The sequence below is a fragment of the Otolemur garnettii genome, unplaced genomic scaffold, assembly GCF_000181295.1.
Source record: "Otolemur garnettii isolate 467f Iridium unplaced genomic scaffold, OtoGar3 scaffold00001, whole genome shotgun sequence".
Taxonomy (NCBI): Eukaryota; Metazoa; Chordata; class Mammalia; order Primates; family Galagidae; genus Otolemur; species Otolemur garnettii.
The window spans coordinates 27,120,700-27,145,132 of record NW_003852396.1 but is presented as its reverse complement, the minus strand read 5'-3'; the positions used below and the strand labels follow the sequence as shown (position 1 = coordinate 27,145,132).

Sequence of the window (24,433 nt, the reverse complement as noted above, 5' to 3'; positions counted from 1 at the left end):
TTTTTGTCTCCCTTTTCAGGCAAGTATGGAACAGAGATGGAAGGGAACAGACATTAAGGAGAGATTCCCTTGCCCTGCTAGTCAATATATTTGCTTGGTAAATGGCAGGGTATCCACATTCACAGTTGGCTGTGAGGCCCTGCAGGCCCTATCACCAGCCCCTCACCCAAACCTCGGCAAATACAAGTTCGATCCCTCTTTGTAAAACTCAGGCTGGAGGGCAGAGCAGCTCGTGCCAGCTAAGGCCACGGCCCAACATCAAGGCCCTTCTGCTGGGCCAGGGGCTCTGTTGGGCCTAACCACTTATAAGGCCCAGTGAATCCCCTCTGGAGGCAGCATCTCTGGCTTCATCACCAGACCGAAGGCTCTTGTGTTTATTAATTCTGAGGCCAGAGCTGGGAGGGCCTTTTGTGGTCAACTGGTCAAACCCCTTGGTTTGCCAGAGAACTGGCACCCAGAGAAGAGAAGGAGCTTGACCAAGGCCCCAGCCCCCTCAGGACCTCCAGCTTTGCCTCCTGCACGATCACGTTAAGTCCACAAAGGAGGAAGAGACAAAGGTCAGGCCTCCCCTCCCTGCTCTCATCTCCGAGAGGGCCCTCAGGAAACCGCTTCAGGAACTCACTCTGTGGGATGGGGGGGCGGGGGTGGGACTCACTGAGGACCCCCTTCCTCTCTCTTTCTCTCTGGTTATATAAAGAGGTCCACATACATAAAATACAAGGTAGCTAAGGTGTCACTTCCTGACAATACTGAAATATACCTGGGCTAGTTCACACAGCTTGTCTTAGTCTAGGTAACTGCTGGTAAGAAAGTCGGTCCAGTTGCTTTTCTCTATTCCCGGAGTCTATGAACGAACCTTCACCAATGTCACTACCAGACATAGAGGGACATGGGCGGGGATGAGAGTGGAAGGGGAGAGGTCTTTGGTGGGTCCAAACTGCAAAAAGGCATTCAGAATCTATCCACAAGTCTACCCCTCCCAGCTAGAAGGAGGTGGCCTTCGATGCAGTCATCTTTTAGCTGCCAGACTGTGTTAATCACTTGGGACTACGGACATTTCTCATGTGTCTTGAGCTCGCATCCCCACCCGCCAAGCCCCATACCCCATCCTCCCCTGTTTGCTCCCCATTATCATGTCAAATTCCAAGGCCAGAGCCATGGTGGCCTTTCTGGGAGTCAGCATGAAAAGGAGGGGAGTTGAGAGGTGACTGCAGAGGTGGGGTGAAGGTGGTGCTTTGTGGTCCTGTTGGCATGGTCATGTGGGGCCAATCCTGAGGACAGAGGTCCGTCATCGTGACCTGGAAGAAGACCTCTGGGGCCCCCTGGTAGAAACTGGAAGAACAAAGGGGAGGAGAAACCAGACAGGAAGAAGACGAATAAGCATCCTAGTGCATGAGGGGCCCTGGAACTGCCCACAGGAAGGGCCGGCCCCGTCTATCTGTCGTTGAGCTGTGGAGAGCCAGTACCATCCTCCTCGTCCTCCTTGTCATCCTTCATGCCTTTCAGTCTCTGGCGGGCAAAGTCCTCAAATACAATGTCGTCATCACTGGTGGGAGAGACAAGGAAAACGTGGTGCGTTTGCAGGGGTAGGGAGAGTAGGCACATTCAGAAGTCTGGCTGGGGCCCAGGAGAGAACACCCTCTCTGAGGTGCCTGGCTTCTGGGGCAGACCATGGGCAGAAAGGCCTGCCAGGCTGCCACGTTTGGATACCTACCTGTGGCAGTAGGAATAGTCACATCTGGACGTGGGCCAGCTATGAAAATGCCAAAGGAGGACAAGAATTTAACTTTCCTGCCTACACACTAGAAAAGCCACCTGGTTCTTGAGGAGTTGCGGGGATCAGTGTGGCTCTGTAGCCAAGGAAGGAATAATTCCCACTGGGACAGGCCAGGCCACCACTGGTTTCACAGCATTCAAATCAACCAAGAACAAGCCCAGTAAACCCTACCCACCCAAAAAACTACCCTCAGGAAGCATTCCTGTTGCTGGACAGGAAGGAGTTGAGTTGGCTTAGAGCAGCAGTTCTCATCTGTGGGTTGTGACCCCTTTTAACTGTATTAAAGGTTTGCAGCATTAGAAAGGTTGAGAACCACTGGCTTAGAGGAAGAAAAGGCCATAAGGAGCCTTTCTCCCAGGTGTCAGCTCACATTCTTGCCCAGGAGACCCTGGACGGAAGAGGGGATGGGTAGGAAGATAGCAAATCTAAATAGAGAGCTGAGGACAGGTGCTTGGGGAAAGGGGTGGCCTGGGTAGGATTTCAGGACTAAGGACTGCTTCTAAGAACAGTGAGCTCCCTTCAACTAAAACACACAGGCTCGGCACCTGTGGCCCAAGCGGCTAAGGCGCCAGCCACATACACCTAAGGTGGCGGGTTCGAATCCCCAGCCTGGGCCCACCAAACAACAATGATGGCTGCAACCAAAAAAAAAAAAAAATGGCCAGGCGTTGTGGTGGGCGATTGTAGTCCCAGCTACTTGGGAGGCTGAGGCAGGAGACTCGCTTGAGCCTAGGAGTTGGAGGTTGCTGTGAGCTGTGATGCCATAGCACTCTACCCAGGGGGATAGCTTGAGGCTCTGTCTCAAAAAAAAAAAGAAAAAAACTAAAACACACATCCACTTAGGACCAGGTAGGGCCCACTTAGGTCCCCTGTCCCCACAGGGTTCTGGGAGTTAGTACATGGGAGCCTCATGGGGTGACTTGAAACCTCCACACCCCAAATTTCTCCAGGGGGACAAGGGAAGGATGGCTTTGGAGCTGGAGGTGGTCCATGCTGCTGGCCCAGATCCTTCCCCTCTCGCCACTGTCTGGTGACACGATGGCCTTTGACCACTGGAAAATCCACATCAATTGGTCCTCAGGAATCGGAAGCAACAAGCTCCCTAGACCCTTGCCCACCCCACAGCCTGATTCCACTGGTTGGGCATGGGGGAGGCGGGAGAGCCGAGCCCAGGGCCACCAAGCAGCCCTGTGAGCCAAGCAGGCACTGTGGATGGACAAACGGACTGACAGATGGACGTGCAAGGACAAGGGAGGAAGACAGACCCCACCCAGGCAGGAGGAAGAGGAACAGGCATGGAGGGTCCCTCACATCACATGCAGGCAAGCAGGTTGCTGAAGAGGCGAGCAGAGGTGGCTCTCAGCAGACGGGTTAGACCAGCAGCTCCTCAGGGGTTAATAAGCATATATGCAAATGACCCCTCCACCCTGCCCACCCATGGCTGCCCCAGCACCCAGACATCTGCAGGCAGGGTTTGGCTTACTTTGTGTCAAGTTCTATGAGATTGGTATCTACTGGCGCTTCGTTCTCTGGAACTAAACACAGGGCGGGCGGGCAAGGAGCCCAGGGGTTAGTGAGGGCACTGGCATGGGGGTGGTGGGCACAGGTCCCCCACCCTAAGACAACCAGGCTAAGATGAGGAAGGCGAAGGAAAAGGGGAGTAGAGAAGGTAGCTCATCCTTGGTCTTGAAACACCACAAATCATCTTAAAGGCAGGGAGCAGGGTGCAGCCCCAGAACAGCAGAGAAACCTCTGGCCCCCTGCTCCTTTTGACAGGTCTCCAACATGACTTAGATTAATTTCTTGCATGCATGCCTTTCTTTAAATCTAAGACAACTCATAGTTAACTTTTTCACATTTTAACATCTTTGAACTTACAGTATGCTTTGCCATCAATGGTATTTCATAGTTTAAACTGTGAAAGCATTCTTCTCTCTTATTGGTACATACCATAATGTTATCTTTTGCAATGAAAACAATCTTAGATTCAATGAAATGTGACCAATCTGGTATCAATTGCAAAAAAAAAATATGGAAATGGGATGCTAGGGGGAGGGGGTCATTTTATCCATGTAGCACCTTCCCCTACTACCAAACAGGACCCAGCCCATGCCCAGAGCAAGGTAGGAGCTACTTCTTCCATGCCTGCCTCCCCTCCCATGGAGGACAGGGCCTTAATGCCTCCAGGTGAGGTCAGAAGCAAATAGGAGTTTGGGACCCACAAAACATCTGGGGACCTGAGAAAAAGGTGATGCTAGCTGAAGGCTAACCCAGAGGGAGGTGGGGTAACAGGGTAACACGGCAGTGGTAGAGAACCTCTGCCCTAGTGAACCACAGATTCTGCTTACCTTCCCGATGTGGGGGTTCCTCTTTGGGCTTGGGGTGCATTAGGGTGAATGGCAGTTCCACAGCCACGTCACTGAAACAGAGACCCAGAGCTGGTGAGCCTCAAGACGAATCTCAGACTGTGAGACTTGGTACCCTATCAGTGTGAGGACAAGGGAGGGCTTATGGATCGGGTGAGGGAGGTCTGAGATGTGGCCTCTAGCCCCAGCTCGGCCTCTGTCTGGGAGTTAAATGAGGAGACCTCATCTTCTGGCTCCAAAAAGAAATGGAAAGGATCACCGGATTCCTGAGTGCTGGGAGGAGGCACAGGGTGGGGAAGGACTGCCCCAGGGCAGTGTGCACTGTGGCCACCAGGCGGCCCCAGGAGCGCCCTGGACCCTGGTCGGAACCCCTCCCATTCTCACTCTATCTCATCTCCCAACACTTCCAGGAGGCTTCTATCAAGGTGCTCAGGCTGGAGGAAGCACTGCTGAGGTGAGTCTAGCCAAGTTGAAGTGGGATGGGCCCAAGGGCCCGAGGCTGTTCACCCTCTCCAGCCTTTGGGGTTGCAGGGGAAGGGCAACAGGAAAGAATTGGCCCCAGCCAGTGTTTCTGATGGGTTTTCTCTGCCTTTGGCCCTGATTGACCAAGAGCAGACATGGATGTGGTGCTGACTCTGTGCCAAAGACTGTTGTAAACCCCTTTCCTGGAGTAACTCATTTAATCCTCACAACAGCCCTATGGTTATCCCCGGTGTATAGACTGGGAAACTAAAGCATAAGAAGATTAAAATATCTTGCCCAGGGGAGGAGAGAAGTGGGTAGGGAGTCATGGTACATGGCATACCTCTTGGGGATGGGACACAATTATAAGAGGGACTATATCTAATAAATGCAATCAGTGTAACCTAATTCTTTGTACCCTCAATGAATCCTAAACAATATAAAAATAAATAAATAAAAACTAAAACATCTTGCCCAGGCCAGGCATGGTGGCTCACGCCTGTAATCCTAGCACTCTGGGAGACCATGGCTGGGGGATTGCCCTGAGCTAACAGGTTCAAGACCACCTGAGCAAGAGTGAGACATCCCTAAAAATAGTCAGCATTGTGCGGACACGTGTAGTCCCAGCTACTTGGGAGGCTCAGGCAAGAGAATCACTTGAGTCCAGGAGTTGGAGGTTGCTGTGAGCTATGACGCCACGGCATTCTACAGAAGTGAACCTGTGGCTTAATGTGCCAGCCCTATATATAGAGGGTGGTGGGTTCAAACCCAGCCCTGGCCAAACTACAACAAAAAAAATAACGTGGCGTTGTGGCAGGCGCCTGTAGTCCCAGCTACTCGGGAGGCTGAGGCAAGAGAATCATCTAAGCCCAGGAGTTGGAGGTTGCTGTGAGCTGTAACATCACAGCGCTCTACTAAGAGCTATAAGTGAAACTCTATTTCCACAAAAAAAACTTGCCCAAGGTCACACAGCTATTAATGGTAAGTGAAAAAAGATTCTGGTTCCATAATCCACACCCTAAATCACAGGGAATAGTGTCAGAAAGGAGACTAACAAAAGAGGCCCTGAAGGCTCCTCTCAGCACATCTCCAACTGTGAGCACCTCCAGGCATAAGCCACATCCCACTGATCTTGTTGCCCAGGGCCCAGCTGAAGGGAGGAAGAGATGGGAAAGGTGCACAAGCTATGTAATTAGACAGATGTGTGCCGTCTGCCTCACCACTCACTGGAGGAGCAGAGCACGCTGTATCTCTGAGTTTCACTGAGTTCTCCTGGAAAATGGGAATAACAATGCCTGCCTTCCAGAACCCCTGGAACTTCTGGGAGATGATGCAGTACACAGCTTGGTAAAAATGTGCTTGTGCCTGTAAGAATCATCACTTCCCCTCAATGGGAACGTGGGACTTTCATAAGGCTGTCAAAACTATGTGGGGTTTTTTTTTTTTTAAATCCTTCTTTTGTTCTTTTGCTTCCAAAGGGAATTGCTTCTACAGGTTCACTTGGAAGAGTAGCCATCAGAAGGGAAGCTAGAGGAAGACCGAGTTTGCCATCCTTCACTAAGGCCATGCAGGATATGAATGGAAGATCCAGACTCTAACCAGGCCATGGGTGATGAGGGCATGGACCAGATTCCTCTCTGGGATTTTGGCTCCCAGCACAAGCCTGGGCATAAGTCTGGGTTCAGGAAATTTTTGCTGAATTACATCAAAAGAATTGAATTAATTTCTTAGGATGAGTAACACTGCCAGCGTGTGACTGGAGAAGGCCACACTGCTGTGTTTGTGGCACATGCACTTTGGGCATGTGAGTCCATCCAGCTGGCTACAAGGGAGACTTGTCTACAAAAGAGGACATGGTTGACAACACCTGGCCAGCAGTTAATTATCCACCGTATGGACATTTAAGTCACGAATCCTGCACTTCTCCAAAACACACTGTGTCAGGTGACAAGTAACTTAGACAGCTCTCTTGGGCACCACTCTCCAGATTAATGCAATTGGTCTTTGCTGTCTGTAAAGGTCCCTGTCACTTCGGTGGGATGAAAGTGCAAGGTGAGGTGTTTTCAGGAAAGACTGTCTCCCCAGCACACACCTGAGCCTGGCAATCTGAAATGACTGCTAGGATTCCTTCCACCTAGTGCCCTGTGATTTCTGCTCAGTCGGGCCAGTGGTTACCGGGCCCTCCAAGAAGGTGAGTCAACCAGGTCGAAGGAAGGGACTTTACCTGGATGCAAGATCTCCCAGCAGCCTGGGTGGGTCAGAGGAGGCAGGAGAAGTGGTCAGGAGAGAGTTCAGAGAGGAAGAAAACAGAAAGCACATTCATTCACCACTTCTGCTGCCCCTGGACAGAGAAGACCCACGGGACACACTCCCACCCACCCCCTGCACAGCTCTGCTGCTCATTCAGGGGTCCACTGAAGTGACAGTTAGCCAAGGGGCACTAAGATCTAGACCCAGCTCAGTGCACCCCCTAGGCCTCCGGATCCTCATCTATAAAGGGAGCGTGAAAACTAACCCTGGGTACCACCCACCCCAGGGGAGCCTGGTAGGAGGCTGGGGCTATCTAAAGCCAAAGGGAGCACTCCAGGTTACCAGGAACGTGGGAAGACTGTGGGTCCTGCAAGGTCACAAGACACTGGATTTAGGATTTACAATTTTGAGATGTCCTGTCATAAGGTATTACTGCCACCTGCAAAAAGGCATTATTCTAATAATAAAGGGGCTTCTATGTCTAACATCATTTAGCTTTTTAATCTTTTTATAGAAATGTATAAACTAAATTAGAAAACAATCCCTCTGACTAATTAGAAATTCTAGGTTTATACAGGTAGACCCGATATTTGGGGAAGCATGGGAGTTTCTCCTGCATCTCCACCAAACTGTGCTCCTGGGAAGGGAACATGTCTGGTCTGCTGCTGTGACCCCAGCGCCCAGCCTGTGACCTGAGGTTAGGGGAGGAGATTTTAGGAAATGTTTGGGGAAGTGTTCAGACTTCAAAATGGGAGATTCAGACCAGCTAGCAAATCCGCAGTCCAGCTCTGGGATTCTAAGCTCCTTTAGCTATTTCCACCCAAATAGCCTGGGTACCGGTGGGTGCGGTGCCCCCAGGGGTGATGAGGGGCACATCCCCCAGGCATGGCCACCCCTCCATGCAGGCTCAGACCCCAGTAGGGAGGAGAGGAGCAGGAAGAAGGAAGAGTTGGGGCAGGAAACTCCTCCTCTGGAGGGTGGGCAAATAGGCAGAGCGGGGTCGGCAGTGAGGATCTCCAGAGTCACTCCCCTCCACACTCAGGGGGTTTGGGCCAGGCTAGACACTCACCCGCCCCGAGACACCACCAGCTTCACTTTCACTTTGTAGGACACAATGATCCCCAGGATCTCGCGGTTGGCTCCTTCCCTCAGGCTGCAAGGTGACACAGGAGAGTGGGTTCAGGAGGTCACTGGTGGGCAAGATACCAGGGAACAGGGGCAGAGGCCTTCATCCCTCTGCCGTGTGTGCCCCACCCAGGGCCTGGTGGAAGGGAGGAAGGTGAGCTGTGCCCTCAGAGATCCCTGGGTTCCAAATTATGAAACCCACGAGGCCTCTCTCCTTGCCTGGGCCAGTGACCTCGCCTGGGTCCTGCTTAGTTTTGTGCTCAGCAAGCCATAGCAGAAAGGGCTGGACTGGGAGTTCAGCCAGGGTAAGGGCAGCTGGGATGGGGTGGGGGCAATCTGGAAGAGACGTCTCTTACAAGGTGGTGTCTCAGTGGGGTGTTGAAGACAGGCAGGGTTTGTGCCAGGGTGGAGAAGGTGGTAAAGGCTCAGAGGGAGGTGGGAGCCTGTGCAGGGCTGGAGAGAGCCGGTCCAAGTTGGGGGCTGCGGGCAGGAGTGCTGCAGAGGGAGGCCCATAGCCCACTGAGGGCTCTACATCTCCAGGGCTCTGCCTAGCAGGGTGGCCTAGAGGAGTCAGTGATGTATCAGACAGGAGTGACCAGATGCCCTGGGATCCCTGGCTTTGAGGGGCATTCTGTGTTGGGTCTAGACAAATCACCCTGGTCTCTCCAGACTCCCCAGTCCCCTCCTGTTCATCCTCCAGGAGCCACACCCATCCTGCTGGCCCTGCTCTGCCTCGGGACACACCCCATGAGCGGAAGATGTAGGTCAGGAGCTGCTGCCTCTTGCAGGAAGCCCTTCCAGGCTGCCTGCTTCCGAGCAAGCCGGCAGACTAGTGATGCATCTCGTTCTCCCAGTCAACCATGCTTAGGAGTGGGAGTAGGGGCAGCCTCTCTCACAGGTCACATTCCTAAGGCTCTGGACAAGCCTGAGGAGGAGTAGCCTGAGCCTTGCCCTCTACTGGTGGGACCAAGGAGGGTGTGGACCCATGGGAGTAGTGCACAGGAGCCGGGAGCAGGAGGTGGGTCCTCACAGGGTGCTGGAGGCCAAGTTCGTGTCTTCATGCTTGAGTTTCCCATCCAGGGCGAGACCCCGCTTCTCTCGGTTGTTGGCCAGGAAGGGAGTCAGCGTGTAGACCTTGCAGAATGTGGAGCTGGGTGCCACCGTGTCACTGGGAAGAAGGGAAGCATGTGTGGAGATGGCCCTCCCCAGAGCCAGCCCTGGCCTCATCTCCACCTATACGACATCTAGCCTGACCTTGCTCCAAGCCTCTCTCTCCGTACCTGTCCTCTAATCATAGGAACCACTTGGGCAGGCCTGGCTCTGGCAGGAAGACCACTGCCCCCCAGAGGAGGTACACTTACACTCTATACACCAGCATCACTGACTGGGATGCTCTGCAGGAAACAAACTATCCGAGTCTAACAGTGCAGTGCTAAGTAGCACACTTAGTTTAAAAATGACAGCTATGTGCAGAGCATGAATGAAGCTACCATCAGCTAGGTCCGGTAGTTAAAACTTTACATGCTTTATCACATATTGGTCCATCATGGGCAGGGTATGTCAACTGTTAGGTTTTGCTCTGTCCCCATCTACCTTTTCAGTGAGATAGCTGGCATGTAGCAGCCAGCTTGGCATGTGCAAGCCCTAGACCCACACTACTTGGGTTTGAGCCTCCGCTTTGACACTTGGTATCTCTGAGGCTCAGCAAGTCACATCTCTCTGACCCACTTCTTCATTTACATATTGAGACAGCAGCAACCATCACCCCACAGGGCTTCCTGAGAAGTAAACAAGTCTAGGAGTGTGAAGGCCTCCCCAGTCATCAATGTTGCTATAATGCAGATGCTACAACCATCCTCAGGGTTTGGGATTTTCCACTCTGAGAAGTTTATGTTACTCTGTCTCAGATCATGTCACTTTATGCCCTTGTCCCTGCCCCTCACCAGAAATCTACACCTCATGGTTCCCATTGTATTTTAAATCAGCAGTGGATATAAGAAATGTCTAATAATGGGGGGATGTTTGTCCTGATCATGACATGTTCACCTATAGGACATTAAACTATCTCAAAGACCATGTAGTAATATTTTTAAAAAGTTTTTAAATTGCAAAAAATACTGATTTAAATTACATGTAAATATATACACATACATATAAAATTACATAAAATGCAATTGCCCCCACAAAATTCTTTGTAGGACAATGAAAAAAAAATGTGTGTATTCTAAAGGGAGCCTCTACTTCCCTTAGGTAAATAAAGATGTTTTGCTTGAGATCTCTCCTCTTGACTTAGCTGCCAACAAGGTTGGGACAAAGTTCTATCCATGTCCAACCATAGTAGCTCTCCTCAAGCCTAGATTTTTTTATATGTGTGTATAATTATTCTCAGCATTGCAATGAGCTGAATTACTCTTTTATTAGATAAGAAAAGTGGTGTATCCAGTGCTTTACCCTCTTTGCCTTCGCTACCAGGAAGCTCAGAACACAGTATCACCCTTCAACCTAGGTTTCAGGCACAGTATAATTCTTTTCTGTCCACATCCCCAACCCCCTTACATTTATTAGCTCTTGTTTTGTTGCTCTAGTTATAGTGTCTTTTGCTTGACTATAGCATGTACTTTCCTGTAGCTAAATCAGGTGGATGATTTTTAAAAGGTTCTTCAGGATCATCTGAGTTGGCAAGGAAGTCTGAGGCCCAGCCCTTCTGCCAGGTGGAGAAGAGCCACCTGGGCCTGTGATAGGACCTATAGCTTCTTTTTTTCCCACCCAATTTCCCATGTTCAAGGCCAGGCTTGTGCTCACTTACTCAGCCTCTTCCATGGCCACAGGGCACTTGTATTGAGCTGTGTTGAAAAGGCAGATGTCCGCATACTGGCGCACTAGGGAGGGAGAGGGGATCGAGGCACTATGAGCCAGGGATGCAACCCCCACAGAGCATCTTAGGCTTCTCCACATTGGGGATGTCCAGCCCCAGACAATAGCCAGAGGCCACCAGGAAACACTTCTGTAGGAGACCACCCAGCCTCTACCCAAAGGGTAGCTCCAAACACACCCATTCCCTTCTATAACGAAAAGTTTTCCCTTCAAGGACAGCTTTGCTCAGAGCCCAGGAAACTGAAGAGAAAAGGTGGCTTAAACAGCAAACTCATTACCTGACCAAAAAGCAGCCTGTGTTACATGCCCCAAAAGCCTTACCCTTTGGCTCAGAGCAGGCCTTGGCTTCAGTAGTTATTTACAAGGCTGTTAACAAGGGGAGACCCTAAGCTACCCCCAAGCCCTGGGAGGACTCCCTCTGGCCTGCCCCAAGCTGACCCTCTTCCTGGGCTACCTGAGATCTTGATCTTCTTCACTGTCTTGTTGGTATTGTTGGTGACGTGAACGTTGACGCTGATGGGTTCTCCGTGGTAATAGATCTGGGAGGCACAAGAAACAAGGGGCTGGCTGGGAAGATGCCCAAATTCTAGGGAAAGGAGAGGAAGGAAAGGCCCCACACAAATTTCCTGGAGTTCCCCCAAACCTTGGCTGTTCTGCCATTTTTCCCAAGTTCATCATCCACTTCTCACTGACACTAAGGTGGCAGGCACTACGCCACCAAATGTATTAGCCCTCAGTTCCCTGTGGGACCCTTGAAAGATAACTGCTCCAGGGCTGGCTCACCCACCAGTTATAATCATGGTAACAACAATAACAATGATGTTAGTGGTATGAACTGGGCAGGTTTCCTAAGCCTCAGTTTCTCCCTCTGTTCAATGAAAGGATTGGACTAGGTGATGTCTCAAGTCTCTGTTGGCTCCAGAATCTGTCCCCAGAAGAAGGGTCCAGAGGAAGCAGGGGAAGGTGAGGAAGGACTGACAGGCTCTCTGGGGGAACCAACTCTGAATCCTCCCCAAGGGCCTCACTTGCCTCTTGTCCCAGGCACTTGCCTTTAGCTGTGCCCCAAGAAGGATAGAGGTGCCCACACCTCAAGGAGGGGCTAGCCTGCGCTAACAACAGGCATCAGTCAGCTGGTTTTGATTTGAAGCTTAAGGAGGAGTCCCTTCTTCCGGCAGCATCTGTTGCCTGATAGCACAGGGTCTGGCAGGGTTATGGCAGGAGATCCCAGGCTGCCTCTCTCCCCTCCTCTACTGACCTACTTGATTTTTGCTACTTAGCCTGAGGCAGGCAGTTGGTGGAAGAACAGAGCATAGTGGAGAGATGGCCAGAACCTTCAAGAGGGCACACTGCTCCTTTCTGAAGTCAACCTTCAGACTCATGCCCCCTCTGCCACTCTCTGAGGCCCCAAGGGTCTTTTCCATATCCCCCTAGAGAGGTCTCAGATTCCCAGAGCCCCATGGGCCTCAAGCTAGGTTAGAAGCTCCTACTGAGGAGTTCCCAAAGCCCAGGAGAAAACTGGGATCTGAGGTCCAGGCCCTGGTAGAGCAGTCCCCACCCCTGTCAAATCTGAGCCTCCTACCTCCTTATCCAGGGAGGCCTCTAGGTGCAAGGGCTTGTCCGACATGAGGAACTGCCTGGTGGTCTCAGCTGTGGGCTGGGGGCCAGGCCTCTCTGGGGCATACTGAACCTTCCGGATGACCAGACGCACAGAATTCCTAATGGAGAAAGATGGTGAAAGATGACCAGAGTCACCAGCCTTCATCTTCTTTCCCTGCAATCTTCATCTCACTCTGCTGCTCAAGAAACTACCATGGTTCCTCTCCCCATTGTCTCAGACTCCAGCCAAACTACAGAGCCTTGTCACCAGCTGGTCCCACTCCATCCTTCTATATCCTGTGGCTGCACTTCATCTGGGTCTAGTCTTGGTACTTAGGAGGGTGGTAGAAAAGGGACCATGTTTTCACTCATCACTTTAAGCTGATGTCATAGAACAGCGTAAGCTCTTTGAGGACAGAATGTTTTGTCTAAATTGTTCATGGCTATAGTCTTAGCACCTACGACAGTGCCTGCCATATAGTATATACCTGTCAGGTATCTAGTAAGTGAAAATATGCAGAGAGAACATGAGGAAATGGGGGCTAAGGATGGTACTGGGGTTCAGTGAGGGGCTATGGGCTGGGGGGATGCAGGCCAGTGAAGAGGATGACTCAGTGAAGATGTTCGGGACTCAGGGGTCAAATGAGGACAGGAGGGGCTGGCTAGGGTTGAGAGCTTGGGGAGGCAGTATCCGTAGCAGGCTGCGTGTACCCACAGCCCCGCGCCTCAGAAAGGCTGCCTCCACTCCCTCCTGGCTTTCCTCCTACTAACTGTATGACCTTGAGTAAATTAATCTCTCTCTGCCTCGGTTCCATCATCTATACATGGTGACAACAGCAGGACCTACCTCTTTGGGTGGCTGTAAGGATCAAATTAGTTCATGTATGTCCAGTACTCTGAACAATATCTGGCACCTAATAGGCCCTTGACAGATGACAGCCAGTATATCATTATTCCTATTGATAACTATTAATAACTGGGTGCCGTGGCTCAGGCCTATAATCCTAGCACTCTGGGAGGCCAAGGAAGGAGGATCATTTGAGCTTGGGAGTTCAAGAACAGTCTGAGCAAAGAACAAGCAAAGAACACATCTCTATAAGAAGTATAAAAATAAGCCAGGCATTATGACAGGATCCTCTAGTCCCAACTACTCAGAAGACTGAGGCAGGAGGATTGTTTGAGTCCAGGAGTTTGAGGTTACAACAGAGTGAGACTCTGTCCAAAAAAAATAAAAAAGCTAAACAACAAAAAACCCTGTTTGGTGTGGATTTAAAATGGCCCATTGGTGGTAGTGGAATGAGGATGATGGCTCTCGATATTGCCTCCTCTTCCCTGTTCAGATTAAGCCCCCTCCCACAGCCCACAATACCCTCTTCTCCCTGGATCTCAGTTCTTAAGAGGAAATGGGGGATGGAGAAGCAAGAGAGAAAGGTCCTGTCCACACACAGGTTGACGAGGCTGCAGATGGGGAAATGCAATACACTCTAAACCCACCAGGTGGCGAATAAACTCAGTCCCTAAAGAGGCTCAGCCAGCCTCTCCAGGGGACTGTGCCTCAGGGCACAGAACATAAGAGATGGGCCTAAGGTCAGCCACTCAAGGAGAGGAGGCAGGGATCGCCAGGGCCTGACCCCAAGCAGGGCAGCATGAGAATCAGGGTCAGTTGTTTCCAGCTGCCAGCCTGGGGTCTCTGTCTGCTGGGGTCTGTGCCTTCCCAGGAGGATGCCTCCACTCTGAGACATGGGCTAACCCCTCCTGTCTCTCCCCTGGCTGAGTTCACTATCTCTATTGCCTCCCTTGCTTAGAAGACTCCACTGACACCCCTCAGTTCCTGCTGATCACCTTCCAGAGAAGACCAGGAAATGGGATGGCCAAGAAACATCCTCCTCACTGCATAACACGAGCTGAATTTAGGGTTTGTTTCCAAACAAAATATAAGAAGAAATGGAGGGGCGAGACTAGAGGCAGGGAGATGGAGGAGGAAGCAAAGATGCTGAGCCAGGGCAGCCAAAGCCGCCTCTCCCAGGAAGCACTCCGTGACCCACCAGCCTTGCAAAGTGCCGCTGAAAGGTCCTGAGGATGGAATGTGCCATCCTTCCTCTCACAGTTCCAGGAATTGTCACTAACCTCCTCTTGGGACCTTTCCCATCCTGTCTCCCTCCCTCTCCCAACAAGCAGCCCACGCCCACGCCTGGCGCCTGCTCACCGCTTGTGAATCTTCTCCTCCAGGTTCTCCGCACAGAAGGCTTTGACTTCATAGTCCACACCACAGGCCTAGGGGAAGGGGGCACTGAACACGGGGTCTTGGAGAGGCAGGGTCCCCAGCATGGCCAGCCCACCCTCTCAGTCTACAAATGAGGAATCTGGATGGGAACCCTAAGCTCCCACAGCCCAGTCCCCCAGTTGGACCCCAAAGCCCTTGCGCTCAGCCCAGCCCTGGACCACCACCCTCTGTGGCTGTGTCCTTCTGTGACTAAGCTGTTCCTCAACTCCCCACAACACTGGAGCTCCCAAACTAACTTAACAGGGCTCTGCTCTCTGGACTCCTGCCTCAGTCGTGGTGGTTATCCTCGCCCCAGCAGCCACCCAGAAACAGCAGCAGGCACCTAGGAAGACTGGGAGCGCCTACTGTATGCACGCCTGTGCTGGGCAGCTTGCTTCAGCCTCACTTGACCCTCGGACAACACAAGGAGGCACATCCTGTTATCTCCACTTTGCCAGTGAGGAAATGGGGCTCAGAGACCTGGGGCCTGGGATGCTGCTGGTGTCACTTCTCTCCAAGTCTCAGTTTCCCCATCTGTGAAATGGTGATGATTGCACCTCCATACCATGTTGCTGGGGGTAATGCGAGGCCAGGTGTAGGTCCTCAGAACATTTTTGTCCTGTTGCAGTTAACACCACAGCCAGTGAAAGTGACTCAGGAGAGCCAGTCTAGACCATCATAGAATGTGGCAGTGACGTGACCTCGAATCTGGGGGCTTGTCTGAAAAGAGACTTTCTGAGGTGGGATCAGCCTGGCCTAGACACAAAGACACAACAGGGAGGGTGGTCCTGTCTGTCTGCACCTCCCAGGGAGAAAGCAGAGACCAAAGAGTCCTGGACCTGGAGAGATGGTCCCCATGGGGTGACCTACCTTCCCTGTGTCTTCAGGCCCTGGCTGCAGTGTCACAGAGCATGGGAGGTTTGGAGGAATCTATAATGAAGAAGGGACAATAAACCACCTGTCACATCCACCACTGACTCTCCCCACATCTCGCACCCTGCCACCCTGCATATCCCTCGGACCAGGGGTCAAAGAGATTAGCCCAGCCCAGTCCTCAGAGCAGTGGCTAAAAACGATCTTTCCATGAGGCCTACTGTGGTAGCCAGAATAATGGCCTCCCAAAGATGTCACTTCCTAACCTGTGGGACTGTGTTACCTTCCATGACAAAAGGGACTCTGCATATATGATTAAGTTAAAGACTTTGAGATGGGGAGACTATCCTAGATGATCTTGGCCCAGTATAACCACGTGGGTCAGAGTGATGGGGCATGAGAAAGACTCAACTGGCTGTTGCCAGCTTTGAAGATTGAGGAAGGGGCCACAAGCCAATGATGTGAAGCTGGAAACAGACTCCCAAGGATCTCCAGAGGAACAAAGTCTTAGATGTTAGCCCAGTCAAACATGTTTTTGGACTTCTGACCACTAGAACTGTAAGATCATAATTTTGTGTTGTTTTAATTAGTACGTTTACTTGTTGCCAAGTCTGTGGTCATTTGTGAGTGCACTCATGGGAAACTAATACACCCACACAGCACAGGTGACTCCATATCCTCTCTCCGCTCTCTGATCCACTCAGAAAAGGAAGGGATTGTGCTCAATCCCAGAGTTGGAGTGTCTACGAAACAAGAAATTTTAAAACCTGAAATCTTGGAGTCCTGGATTTGAGAGGTTATAGAGTAATCAATTGTTTGACATCCCTCATTTGTGATCTGGGTCAAGGCCAGGCAAGTGGACACTTGTAGTGACCCAGGGGCCACAAAAGGCTCCTGTCTCTGCAGCCACCTCCTCAGCCCCTTTCTTCCACCATGACCTGGACTCAGGAGGGTCTGAGGAGTAGCACAGAGGTAAAGGTGATGCTGCCAGCCATGGCCAAAGAGAAGACACTTGCCAGGTAGCATAAGTGACAGTGCCCTGGATCCCAATGCACACTAGGGAACTGGGTAATGTGGAGCAGCTGACCTTTACCACCCCACCCAGAGGTGGCACTTCTGAAATGAGTCCCATGGATAGTTGTTCCTGACCTCAAAGGTGAAAGGGTAGGCATGCTCGCCCAGCTTCTTGATGAGGCGCTCCTGCAGCCGCGTCAGGGGCTTCTTGTCCTCGGGAGCTGGTGGGAAGGACTGCACGTTGGCCACGAAGAGGTCCTTGCGAAAGGTCAGGCCCAGGACATCCAGGTCCTCCCGGCCATAGCGGAAGGCGCAGGTCAGTGTCACGTAGACTGTGGGGAACAGAGGCACTGAGGAGGTGCCTGGAGAGCAGCAAACAAGCTGCCCAGAGTACCAGCCACAGCCCTGGGACAAGCCCAAGGGGCAGCCACAGGCCTGTGCAAAGGTCCCAAGCTCCTTGGAGATGCTGCACTGTCTGCCCTTGGAGGAGCTGATATTGAGTAGCTGGGAACTAGAAGAGGTGCCTATGGCCTGGCCCCTGGGAGGAGGTGGGGACTACCTATTGGACAAGTTCCACTATCCACCTCCCTTCCCCCAACCTCCTCTTGAGACCTGCACTCTGCACTGTGTGCTGGGCCAGGGAAATGGTCTAACAGGTTGCAGTAGGCTGGGAGGCCTGGGATGGGGGCCGGGGGCGCCTAGAAAAGGAGCAAGGAGATGGAGGCTGCTGAGTGATCTCCTTAAGGTATGGGTCTTGTCTCAGCCCCCCACTCCTGTCTTCCTGCTGACCTTGGACAATCCATTGACTTTCTGTATCAGTATTCTCTTCTGTAAAATGGGACCCTACCTCCTGCCCTGTTGGCATCCTCAGCCCGGCCACAGTCATGACATATTGATGTCAAAAGTGCCTGGGGGCAGCGCCTGTGGTTCAGTGGGTAGGGCACTGGCCTCATATACTGAGGGTGGTGGGTTCAAACCCGGCCCTGCCAAAACTGCAACAAAAAAATAGCCGGGTGTTGTGGCAGGTGCCTGTAGTCCCAGCTACTCAGGAGGCTGAGGCAAGAGAATCACCTAAGCCCAGGAGCTGGAGGTTGCTGTGAGCTGTGACGCCACAGCACTCTACCGAGGGCGATAAAGTGAGACTCTGTCTCTACCAAAAAAAAAAAAGTGCTTGGGCATTTAAGAACATTCTCCCAAAGTGTGCCTGGGGCAGGGCTGCCCTGGGCTGAGAGGCAAGAGTGCCTACTGTGGTGTCGTTGGGGCCTTCAGGAGAACCAGTGGGGAGGCAGGGAGATCCTGTGCTGGAGGCCTGTGGGGGAGGAGATCCCCTGAAAGGCTGGGAGTGGGCGTAGGGGCCACAGCCTACCTCTCCTCTCTTTGAGATACTCAGGATCCACCAGCACCACACCATCTGCAGGAAGGACAGAGTGAGCAGACACACGCAACTTGACCTCCCAACCCCCTGAGCCCCAAACAAACTCAAATCCAAGCTTAATCATCTGTCCATCTCAAAGCATCCTGAGAGAAAGGGGAAGGCTGGCACCCAGGGGTGGCATGGCCTACTCCTACCATTCCACCCATTCCCACCCCAGGCCAGCCCTACAGACCCAGCTGGGGACTGTCAGCAGGTTACTTAATGTCTCTATTTCTTGATGTATGGATAAGAATAATAAGGGTTGAAAACCCCTATGACCAGGTATACTTTGGAACTTACTTAGAAGTTTCTAATTGTAGAGAGGCAATATGGCACATGTTCCAGATATTCTGGAGTGCCCTCTGTAGGACCCCCACCCCACTACTAAAGCCATTCATACTTCCACAGGGAAATGCAAGTGTTCTCGCCAAGTGGCTAATTAGATAAGGCATAAACAGCTCTCATCAGTTTAGGTCAGGCTTGCCAGTGAATGAATTTTGCACCACACTTAGAAATAATGTTAGGTTTTCAGAGTTTTCAGATTAGGAATGTGTCAGGGGCTGTGACCTATAGTACCTACCTGACAGGGATCCTGTGAGGACTGAATGGGTCTTATATGCACATGAGTAAAATGGGTCAGATGTGTAAAGCACTTAGGCGGTGCCTGGCCCTTGTGAGCACCATGAAATGTGCCCCAGTGCCCTGAGGCCTGCCCTCAGGAGCCAAGTCCAGTTGGACACAAAGGACATCTCTGCCCAGCACCCCAGAGGCCAGAAATTGGCTCAGGGGTCATCCCCTGCCTGGCACCTCCAGTCCACTGCTGGCCAAACCTCTCTCCCCTTCTCTTTTCCCACACTCTGCACACCATACCCCCTCCCATGCTGCCCCAGACAACCTCTCAGAAATCTCACAGGCCTTGCCTGGGAGTGAAGGCCTGCAGGGGTCCCAGTGCAACCCCAGTCATGGGCAGGTGCCAGGAACAGCTGGTCAGGGTAGTGGCCAACCTGTTCCCAGAGCCTGACCATGCATCTTCCTTTTATGGTGAGAACCTCCTCTGTGCCACATCCTGCACAGGCACCAGGGCTCAGTGGAAAGTCTGCGGAGAGGGAGTCCCAGAAAAGGTACTCACTATCACAGGAGGCTCCATGGGAGAGGGAAGCTGGAGCAGGGCTCAGGGGACAAGTGAGAGCTATTGATCACATGACTCGGGGGTAGGCCACAGCAGGCAGTGAGAATAGCATGAGGCCGGGGAGAACAGAGTCTGCAGGCCAGCAAAAAGGAGGGTCAGGCCTGATTGTAAATGTCCCAGTTGCCAGGCCAGAGGCTTGGGCTTGTGTGCAGAGGAATAGTTGAGCACAGGGAGGATATAATCAGATCAATCCTTCAGGCCATGCCATGATGGAAAAAGCACTTCTCACCATGAGTCACCTGGTCACCTCTAGACGATGCCCCAGAGCTCTCTAGGGTACCCAGGGCTCAAGCACAGGGCCTGGCACAAATTAGGTGCTCTGAACACTGTGAACACTGGCCGAACAGCTCTCAGGGGCATATGACTGCATGTGTTTTGGGCAGCTGGCTTCCTCCTGCTCCCACCTCCTCCCAGCCTCCAGCTGCCTCTGCTGCTGCCTTTAGTAGGCTAGTAAGCTCGGACAGCCCTGGCCTCCACCTACTGGACCACAACTTGAAGCACCTGAACCATTTGCTTGCTCACTGCCTCTGAGGGCCAGTTCAGGGAGAAGATACAAATCATAGAGAACTCTGAGCACTGGGAGACAGGCCTGGAGAGGAGTGGGGTTGCTCTGCTGTAGGCCACAAAGCAAGGGTGAAGCTGGCCGTGCTGCAGTTCACACCCCCTTAGTCTCCTGCCCCAGAGTCTCCAAGGTCCTCCTCCAAGTGGGCTGAAATCCACCACTGTGCTCTCTCTCTAGCGTCTGGGACCATCAGATGTCTCCTGCTCCCTGGCCTCAGGACAGATCCCAGGGATGTGATAAGAGAGATCATATTCTCTGGAACTTTTTTCCCAAGCAACCCCTCCCAATTTCTAGTCTCCATTCTTCCAACCTGTCACCTCCTTTGGCCTCACTTTGGTTTATTCATATCCCCCTTTAAAAAGCCACTTATCCGCTCTGGTCCTCACTGTGCCCATTTATAAAACAGGGTAAGTTTGGGCCTCTCTCTCTCAAACACTCGGGGAAGAAGCAATGAGACCAAGGCTCTCCCAGTGAGTATTCATAAACAGGGGTCATTTTTACCCCCAAGGGGACATGTGATAATATCTAAACACATGATTGTCATGCCTGGAGGGAGAGGGAGTGCTGGCATCAAATGGATGCTGTCCTACATCCTAAAACATACAGGATGGGTTCGGCGCCTATAGCTCAACCGGCTAAGGCGCCAGCCACGTACACCTAAGGTGGCGGGTTCAAATCCCCAGCCTGGACCCGCCAAACAACAATGACAGCTGCAACCAAAAAATAGCCGGGCGTTGTGGCGGGCGCCTGTGGTCCCAGCTACTTGCGAGGCGGAGGCAGGAGACTCGCTTGAGCCCAGGAGTTGGAGGTTGCTGTGAGCTGTAATGCCACGGCACTCTACCCAGGGGGACAGCTTGAGGCTCTGTCTCAAAAAAAAAAAAAAAACCATACAGGATGGGCACCCACCAATGGTTATCCAATCCAAACTGTCAAGAATACAGAGGCTATGAGCCCCTGAACTTGAACAAGAACTTGGAAGGTGCCTTCAGTCACAGTCCAGCCTCTGGCAAAATTCCCACATGGATGAGGACAGCCTCCATTTCGCAAGCCCCAGGAAGGCCTGTCCCTCCATTTCCTCTACCTACTAGCTGTGTGACCTGGCACAAGCCACTGAGCCTCTCTGTGTCTCATTCTCCTTGTCTGTAAAGCAGGGAGAGAAAGTGTAGTGCCCCCCCACCAATCTCCTAGATGACAAGCCTTATGGAAAGTGGTGGCTGCCACCATCATCATCCTTATCCTCCTTATCAGCATCTGGACATCTTCCCACAAGCACACCGTCCTCCCATGCATGGGGAAGGATCTGCCCAGTAAATGCTTGCTGCCTCAGGCAGGAAGCCATGCATGCCTCACTCCTGGCACCAGGCCCCCCTGAAGACCTGAGGGCTTTTCTTAGGAAGCTTAGACAGCCCACCCTTCCCCTCACCCTCCACCTGCTTTCCATGGACTCACCCACAGGGTCCACAAGGTCGATGTGATCCACAAAGTCCCGTTTTCCCAGGTACACGGTGAGCTGGGGAGGACAGGAACAGGGCATGTTAGCAGCAAGGGCCAGAAGGACACAATCCCCTACCTGGAGGAACCCTGGGAGCTGCCCCTGAAACTCCTAGACCCATTCCTAATCCTCATCAAAATCATAACTGGATATAGACCCAGCTCTAACATTAAAAATAGCAAATCCTTTTAAAATTTTAAAAGCATTTCTTCCTCCCAAAGACCTAGGAAGGAGTCATAACTACTTCTGTTTTACAGATGAGGATGCTGAGGCCTAGGGAGATCAGTGCTGCCAAGTGTCACTGAGGGTGCAGCAGCGACAGGAGGGAAGTTGGCTGAGCAGGAGTGCCGGCTTCTCAGAGAGGGTGAGGGGTCTCCAGGCAGGCCCCAGGCTGAGCCCTCAGGGGTCTAAACACCGACACCGCATCCTTCAATTGATCCCCACACACCTTGTAGCCTGGCAGAAATCTACTTACATGAGGACTTGTTTTCTTTCTTCTTAAAAATATTAATTAATTAATTAATTACTTAACTTATTTGAGGCAGTGTCTCAATTTGTTGCTCTGGGTAGAGTGTCATGGTGTCATAGCTCACATCAACCTCAAACTCTTGGGCTCAAGTGATCCTCTTGCCTCAACCTCCCAAGTAGCTGGGACTAAAGGTGCCTGCCACAATGCCCAGCTACTTTTTTTTTTTTTTAGGGACAGGGTCTCGTTCTTGCTCAGGCTGGTCTTGAACTCCTGAGCTCAGACAATCCACCCACCTCGGCCTCCCAGAGTACTAGGATTATAGTCATAAGCCACTGCACCCGGCTAATTTGCTTTTTTTTAAATGGACATATAAAATCATATGTTATTTATAGCATATAACACAAGGTTTTAAAGTATATATACATTATGGAAAGGATAACTCTAGCTATTAACAAATGCATCTCTGCACACAGTTACCATTTTTGAGCAAGAGGGCTTGTTTCCGAGGCAGTTGAGGCACTAGGGAGGTGGTGCCCACTCAGCAGTCAGCCAGTGGGGAGGAGCCCCAAGCTAGAATTCCAGTGGCTCCAAGTCAAATCCATTCACAGTGTCATCTTAGATGCTCCCTGCTTCTCAGCAATCCCCAATCCCAATGGCTCTACCTCCACCAAAGTTCCCAAAACTGTCCTTCTCCCCCCCAAAGCCACTCCTGCCTGAATGACCACACTGGCCAGTTGACACTCTGCTGCAAGCAGCCTCAGCACTCCAGCCCTTTCTTTATCCAGACTCAGCACCCTAAAATGCAAATCCGACCGTGTTACTTCCATTTGAAAACCCTTTAATGCCTCCTCAGTGGGCAGAGGTAAGGATGACAAATGAGTTTCATTCCAAGAACCAACTCTGAATGACTGGCAGGGCTGCCCCTGGCCCTGGGCTGGGAAGGAGTATAAGCAAGAACACTGCGCTGCAGGACAGGGTGATGGCAGGCATCCCCACAGGGGATGTGGGACTGTCTGCCAACCCAGGCCAGGGGTCCATTCTCCTAAGCCTGGCCCTGGCCTCCTCAAGACTGGCCCTGCAGCCTCTCAGCCTCAGCATCCACTCCCTCTGCCTCTCTCCTGGCACTCTGAGGTCCAGCTGCTTGGGACCACCCTGAACTCCTTGCAATTGTATGTTCCTGCCAGAAATGCCCTTTTCCACCTTGCCTTGCCTGGAAATGCATCCCTTCTGGAATGAGCTGTCACTGAGCACTCAGGCTGGGCCTGCAGGCCCTGCTACCTGGCATCTCACCCTTGCCACTTCATAGTGAAATGATCCATTGTGAGTAGCACGGTCTCTGCCTGACTCATCTCAGCACACCCTGTCCCAGTCCCCGCCAGGCTTGGATAGACCTGGAGTGGAATAATAATCTACGTGCTGAACTGAGAGGGGATAAGGAAGGAGTATGGGCCCGTGGGAGAAAGAAACAGGGACAGGCCCTGGGTACTTCCCTGGATAATGAGGTGACCAGGATGTATGCTGGGGTCTTCTTGTATACCAGGGACTCACTCACCTTGAGCTCTCAGTACTTACTGATTAGCTCATCCTCTGTTTATCACATTCATGTCTCTCTCTACACCAGTCTGGGAGCCCCCAAAGTGCAGAGGGGTTATACCTCCCCACTTACAGAAAGTTTTCTGAGAGCCTCCCCCTTGAGATCGAGGGCCCCTACCAAAAGAGCTGTGTTCCCCTCAGATGAGGAACAGCATCTGTCCCCTCCCCCGAGGAGCTGCACGTGTCAGGAGAGATGCTTTTCCTTCGTGGTCCCAAGAGCCCGGAGTCAAGTAGGAGCCCATCAGGCTGTTATAGACTCACCTTTCCATTCGGGCTGGCCTTCTTGAATACTCTGTGGAGAGAAAGAGAGGTGAGGCCAGGGTCCATGTATCATGCCCAGGGGCTCCTGCAGGCCGCCTAGAGGCAGGACCTCTGCCCAGGGGCCTGGAGTGGCCAACGCAGGTGCTGAACATGGAACAGTGCCCAGCTTACCACCTCTACCACTAAGTCACCATTGCTGCCGTCATAGCTCCCCTGGGTGAGCAACAGTCTATTCCTCACAGGGCAAGCAAGGGAGTCTTCCCAAGTGCAAGTTCCTAAGCTTAAGCACAAAGAAAACCTGCTGTGCTACAAAGCCAAGCTGCCTTTGTCTGTCTTCCAGGTTACATCCCAGGTTCCCCAAGAATAGCAAGGCAATTCCTACCTCAGGGTCTTTGCTCAGGCAGGTCCCTTCCCGGGACACTCTCCCCCAGGCACGTGCTTGCCCAGCACCACTGCCTCGTCTGATGCTCCAACCTGCCCCTGCCCCTACCCCCCAATCCTTCTCTGGCTCTGGTTTTTCTCTGGTAACATTTTCCTCCACATGCAGGGATCTTTGTCTCTCTTATCCACTGATGTATCTATCCCAAGCTCCCAGCACAGCACACTTAATCGTTGTTCAATAAGTATGTGTTAACGAATGGCAGGTAGCAAGCACTCAATTAATATTAATTGAATAGCTGAGAGAGTGAATGAATTAGTGAAGGAATCAACTGTCTTACTTGACTGAGAAAGGAAGGAGATATGCCTGTGATCACGCAGCAGAGCCCTGGACACATAGCCAGGCCAAGACACAGTTCCCAGCTTCTGAAAAGTTCTCACTTTCCCTCCCCAGCTCCTCCTGCCCTCTATGCCC

The 24,433-nt window shown here is 52.0% G+C and overlaps 1 protein-coding gene across 1 annotated transcript; it reads right to left on the bottom strand.

Moving 5' to 3' along the window:
* Nucleotides 1–741: 741 nt before the first annotated feature.
* Nucleotides 742–23,646, bottom strand: ARRB1 (arrestin beta 1). Its single transcript, XM_023513017.1, has 16 exons — nucleotides 23,581–23,646; nucleotides 21,215–21,275; nucleotides 17,967–18,011; nucleotides 16,736–16,932; nucleotides 15,584–15,643; nucleotides 14,657–14,724; nucleotides 12,434–12,569; nucleotides 11,309–11,393; nucleotides 10,787–10,859; nucleotides 9,011–9,148; nucleotides 7,925–8,008; nucleotides 6,830–6,853; nucleotides 4,126–4,196; nucleotides 3,261–3,312; nucleotides 1,467–1,546; nucleotides 742–1,332 (listed from the first exon to the last, which is right to left on the bottom strand). The coding sequence occupies exons 1-16, from the start codon at nucleotides 23,644–23,646 to the stop codon at nucleotides 1,289–1,291; spliced, it is 1,284 nt and encodes a 427-aa protein (XP_023368785.1). The 3' UTR covers nucleotides 742–1,288.
* Between the last annotated feature and the right edge of the window lie 787 nt (nucleotides 23,647–24,433).

Excerpts from the sequence above, each read along its gene's own strand:
- ARRB1 (XM_023513017.1), bottom strand. The coding sequence starts at position 23,646 with ATGGACCCTGGCCTCACCTCTCTTTCTCTCCACAGAGTATTCAAGAAG. Across the intron at positions 16,933-17,966 it reads GTATCTCAAAGAGAGGAGAG|TCTACGTGACACTGACCTGC; the intron begins GTAGGCTGTGGC and ends TGTTCCCCACAG. Across the intron at positions 1,547-3,260 it reads CTCATAGAACTTGACACAAA|TGATGACGACATTGTATTTG; the intron begins GTAAGCCAAACC and ends CTCTCCCACCAG.